This window comes from Charadrius vociferus, unplaced genomic scaffold (genome assembly GCF_000708025.1).
Source record: "Charadrius vociferus isolate BGI_N301 unplaced genomic scaffold, ASM70802v2 scaffold3, whole genome shotgun sequence".
Taxonomy (NCBI): domain Eukaryota; kingdom Metazoa; phylum Chordata; class Aves; order Charadriiformes; family Charadriidae; genus Charadrius; species Charadrius vociferus.
This window is the reverse complement of record NW_009647748.1, coordinates 368991-374201: the sequence shown is the minus strand read 5'-3', so window position 1 is coordinate 374201 and position 5211 is coordinate 368991. Positions and strand designations below refer to the sequence as shown.

The following is a 5211-nucleotide window of genomic DNA, read 5'->3' as shown; positions in this document are numbered from 1 at the left end:
AATTGCGCTTACTTCTGCAAAGCAAAATCCTTTGTTTATTTGTGCTAAAAAAAATATTTGTGCTTATCTCTAAAAGGCAGGTGCAAAATGTGGATTGTGCAGATTTGACACACATTGAGTTCTTCTGTCTACCTAGGAATAACCCGTGGCATCACACCTTTGCTGTCTGGGCAGCCCTCTGCTTTACTTTATTTGTGCTAAAAAAAATATTTGTGCTTATCTCTAAAAGGCAGGTGCAAAATGTGGATTGTGCAGCAGGGCGCAAGGGCTGGCGGCATGCTTCCACGCTGGTGGAAAAGCTACCAGGAAAGAAAAGCCATTCTGGAAACAGTTTGCTCTTTGATATTTATTTATTTTTTTTGGAACAGAAGCTTGTCCAGAATATGTAAAAACCTGAGCGGAGAAGCCCAGCAGGACTCAGGCAACGATGCTCTCTCAGTTCAGGGAGGGGCAGAGCAATAGCACATGCAGGAAGATTTCTTTGCATCGCTCCTCTTGTTTAGCAAACACATCTCCAGATACCAGCAATGCTGTTATCTGGCAGGAGCACTTCTCTAAACCTCTTCAATCATTCTTAATGGCCAGAACAAGTTTTCATCAAAAATACTCTCCCAGAACGATGTTTGTTTTCAAAATACAGCTCTGTTTGGCCGGCTGCACCATCTTCATCGGCTGGAGCGAGATAAAAAGGTCGATCGCTTGGCTGAGTAACTCAGATTCCTTCTCAAGCGGAGCGGCACATGGTACAGAAGTAAGGAAAGAGACAGGTTTGCAGTTATTAGCCTCGTGCTTTCCCTGTTCAGTGTGTGCCGTGAGGTGAGGAGACGGGTCTGTCTGCCAGGGAGAAGCTCCGGGCAGTGAGAGAACACCCAGTGTATCTCCCCGCAGCCAGAGGTAAGAGATTTGGGTTGGGACCAATGATGTGAAACAAACCTGTAGGGCAGCGGAATGGGATTTCTCATCATCCCAGTTCAATTTCTGATTGCAGCCACCCTAGGTCTCCTCTCAGGAGATTTTTTACTCTCTGTGTATTGTTCAGTTTTGACAAAACAGTGTGCTTTCCTGGAGCTGCATTTTGACTGAAAAATTTGGAGCAGCTCTGGAAAGTGAATATGTTACTTAACTAGACTGAGAAAGTAGGATGCTTTCGTTCTGCAGATAGGAGCCCCTGCGATGGGCCTGTTTGATGTGAGCCAGCAATGCAATTTAAAATTTTGAAATGTTAAAGGAAAAATTATTTTGCAAATTACCTCCCCTACCCACATGTTACACTCCTTATGCATCACTTGGAATATCTCAACACTTTCAAAACAGTTTTTGCTTAAGTGGAAGCGTCATCAAGAAATGCACGCTTTCTGAAGAAGTTTCAGTTTCAGTGAAATAATATTGTGTGATCTTAGCCCGTCCTGCTGCTCTGTTTCAGAAGATGAAGTATGTCAGGAAGGAGTACAGGGGTCTGTAGCTCTGACCCTGATGTGGGCATCTGTGCCAGTGTGAATGCAATATAAACTGCGGTCTCAGGGTTGTGGTTGATCAGGTCCATAACTGAAAACAAACAAATCACCCAGCACCACAGGGAACCGCTTTTCTGTTTGATTTGTCTGAGGTTATTTTCCTTTATTTATTTATCCATGCAATCTCCGTGAGCCCTGGAGCTAAGCAAAGCACATTATGTACATGACTGCAACGCTTCATGGCTGCCTGCTCTCCTGCCTTAGCTCTCCTGGTGCAATGGAGGACACATCAAGCCGGAAGTCAGGACCGAGCAAAGATGCACTGGGTTCCCTAACACCAGAAGAGACTCCTGCCAATTTTATACATGTCAAACTGGAGGAGTATGAGCCCGCAAACTTCAGCACCAAGGAACTCATCCGAAAGAAATCCAGAGAGGTCTGCACATGCAATCATCAAGCCATCATCACCTTCTTCTGTCGGCTGTTCCCAGTGCTGGACTGGCTTCCCCGTTACAACGTCAAGACGCAGTTGCTTGGGGATGTCATATCTGGGCTGCTGGTGGGGATAGTTGCCATCCCTCAATCCATCTCCTACTCCCTCTTAGCCAACCAGGATCCCATCTATGGAATCTACACCAACTTCTTCTGCAATATCATCTACGTTGCTATGGCCACTTCGCGGCATAACTTTGTGGGCTCCTTTGGTGTCCTGTGCCTGATGATTGGGCAGTCTGTGAACCGGCACCTCCAGCTGGCAGGGTACAGCGACGGCTACACTGGCTCTTCACTGGTGGGCAACTCCACCTCCTTCGGTAATGGGACGGGTGCCTGTGACAGGAGCTGCTACGCCATCACTGTGGCCCTTTCCTTAAGCTTTCTGGTCGGTCTTTACCAGGTACAAATATTCACTGTTGTGCTGTTTCCTCTCTCTTTACCTGCAGGGAACTTCTCTGAGCTAAAGATCTCTAAGCTCCAGTCTTGGTTCAGACTTACAAGTCATGAGAAACCTTTGCTGATGTGACTAGACCCTGGCGCCCTTGAATCAAATGCAGTGATTTAGAGACCCCCAAACACAGCTGTTTCTTTTTGTGGGTTTCTTTTTCCCGCCATGTGATAGGCCATGTCCTTGGATGTGTCTGAAACACCCTGAGGATCAGACACAGCAAGGGAGGAGAAGGAACTGTGAATCACTCTTCCCACCACCCCAGTGCTGGAGCTGGGCTGGCTCCTGGTGTGGGTTAGAGCAGGTTTGGGGCTGGCAAGAACAGCCCCCAAGGACCCTGCCATCAGCAGGGCTTCCTTCAAAGGCCATGCTCACTGGCAATGTCCCCACTGCCTGGGCCTAGCTGTCGCTGAACAACTTCAGGCTCTTTCACTGGGACAACTTAAATTCCGTGCATCACACCGGGTTTATGCCACTGAGTGATACTCAGAGCTGCTTTGATGGGGCTGCTGCCTGGGCTTTGGTAACCATGTGCCCTTATTGCTTGTAAGGAGACAGCATCAGGGACCTTGTAGGCTCCTTTGCCATCTCTAGGCACAGACGAGTGTTATAGGTAGGCCTCTTTAGTTTTTCGTGCCCCAGACTAACTACCGAAGACAAAGTCCTCTGCCTCACACTGAATGCTCAGCAGACACAATAGCCAGAGCTGCTAAAGTGGAAACAAACTGACATGAATTGGCAGCCACCTCTTCCAACCCTTCTTATTGATGCTAAAGGTATGGCTGGCTTGCTTTTCAGATCCTGCTGGGGGTTTTACAGCTGGGCTTTGTGGCTGTCTACCTGTCAGAACCTCTCCTCAGTGGCTTCGTGACCGGCTCCAGCCTCACCATTATCACCTCCCAGATGAAGTATCTCCTGGGACTGAAAATCCCTCGTCATGAAGGGGTGGGATCCTTCATCCTGACGTGGGTTGACCTTTTCAGGTACATCCAGAACACCAACATCTGTGACCTGGTCACCAGCCTGGTTGCTTTGGCCATCATAGTGCCTGTCAAAGAGATCAATGACCGGTATAAGGAGAAGATGAAGGCCCCATTCCCCATAGAACTGCTGGTGGTCATTGTAGCCACAGTAATATCTTACTACTTTAACTTTGAAGAGCGATACAAGTCTGCTGTTTGTGGGGATATCCCCACTGGTTTCAGGAAACCCACTCTACCAGATATAAACCTGTTTTCCAGCCTGGCAGTGGATGCTCTGCCCATTGCTATTATTGGCTTTGCCATGACTGTCTCCCTGGCAGAAATCTTTGGCAAAAAGCATGGCTACGCTGTCCGTGCCAACCAAGAGATGATTGCCATTGGCATGTGCAACCTGATCCCTTCTTTCTTCTACTGCTTTGCCAGTTCTGCGGCCCTGACCAAGACCCTGCTGAAGGAGTCCACAGGGACCCAGACGCAGGTCTCTGGCCTGGTCACCTCCCTGGTGCTGCTGCTAGTGCTCCTGTGGATTGCCCCACTCTTCTACTCACTGCAGACCTCCATCCTGGGGGTGGTCACCATTGCCAACCTGCGTGGGGGCCTGAGGAAGTTCCATGACACCCCCCGCATGTGGCAGCTCAGCAAGCTGGACACGGTAGTGTGGTGGACAACCATGCTGTCCTCCACGCTGATCACCACAGAGATCGGGCTCCTCGTGGGTGTCTGCTTCGCTCTGCTCTGTATCATCTTCCGCACGCAGAGACCTCGGGCCACGCTCCTGGGCAAGGTCAGCGACACAGAAATCTATGAGGACCAGTCCACTTACAAGCAGCTCAGCAGTATTGCCAACATCAAAATCTTCCGCTTTGAGTCATCCCTCTACTATGCCAACAAGGACTATTTCAAGACTGTTCTGTACCAGAAAACTGGGGTAAATCCGGTCTTGCTGGCTGCTACGCACCAAAGGGTGGAGGCCCAGGCAAATGCAGACATGGACAACAGCAAGAGCTTTTTCAGAACCAGGTTTGACTGCCTGAAACAGGCCAATAAAAGGGCTGAGAAGCCCCCAGCAGATGCCTGTCCTCCCTCCATAGATATGCACACCTTAATCCTTGACTGCGGAGCAATGCAGTTCATAGATACTGTGGGTCTCTGTGTGCTAAAGGAGACACATCGTGACTATAAGGAGATTGGCATCCAGGTGCTCCTGGCCAACTGCAACCCTTCCATCCGCCACCGGCTCCGGGAGGGAGGCTGGGCTGGCGAGCCGGATGCTGGCGGTCAGTTGGCTTTCCACAGCATCCACGACGCAGTGCAGTTTGCTGAACGGTGCTACCACCTGCAGCAGGAGGAGAGCAAGGAGGAAAAGGATGCTCTCCCACACCCCGAAGACTTGAACTTCCAGGTGTCTTTGTAGACCTGTGCGTGAGGGATGATTTCGAATGGGGATGGGCTCAGGAGCGGGTACCAGCATACAAAAAACCAAAGAAACTTTGATTTCTGCCAGCAGCAGGCGGGGGCAAAAAGGATTGGCGATTGTCCCACACGGGCACGCATCTCTCGTGGGCACTGGGGGGCCATGCTCACTGGCACCCCCGCATGTGGCAGCTCAGCAACAGTCCCGGGGGCTCCGCGTCCTCCCCGGGGTACCATGGCCGGTCCCCGGGGAGGACGCAGCTGCGCTCCCTCTGCCCACTAAAGCTGCACAACCCCTGTGGGAGAGAGGGAGAAGAAGGTGCGAGACCCATCTGCTTTCAAGCTGAAGCGCTGTGTCCCAGCCCCCGGCCCTGGGCAGGGGGTGGCTGAGTCAGGGCTGGTTCGGAAGGGGTCACCG

At 50.8% G+C, this 5211-nt stretch overlaps 1 protein-coding gene across 1 annotated transcript; it reads left to right on the top strand.

Annotated features, from left to right (window-relative positions):
- Positions 1 to 1731: 1731 nt before the first annotated feature.
- Positions 1732 to 4794, top strand: LOC104283847 (sulfate transporter-like). Its single transcript, XM_009882078.1, has 2 exons — positions 1732 to 2349; positions 3196 to 4794. Exons 1-2 carry the CDS (start codon positions 1732 to 1734, stop codon positions 4792 to 4794), a joined length of 2217 nt encoding a protein of 738 aa, XP_009880380.1.
- The last annotated feature ends 417 nt before the right edge of the window (positions 4795 to 5211 follow it).

What these genes read in the sequence shown, in the direction of transcription:
- LOC104283847 (XM_009882078.1), top strand. Translation starts at nt 1,732, where the DNA reads ATGGAGGACACATCAAGCCGGAAGTCAGGACCGAGCAAAGATGCACTG. An exon ending in TTCTGGTCGGTCTTTACCAG is followed by an intron (nt 2,350 to 3,195) that starts GTACAAATATTC and finishes CTTGCTTTTCAG; the next exon opens with ATCCTGCTGGGGGTTTTACA.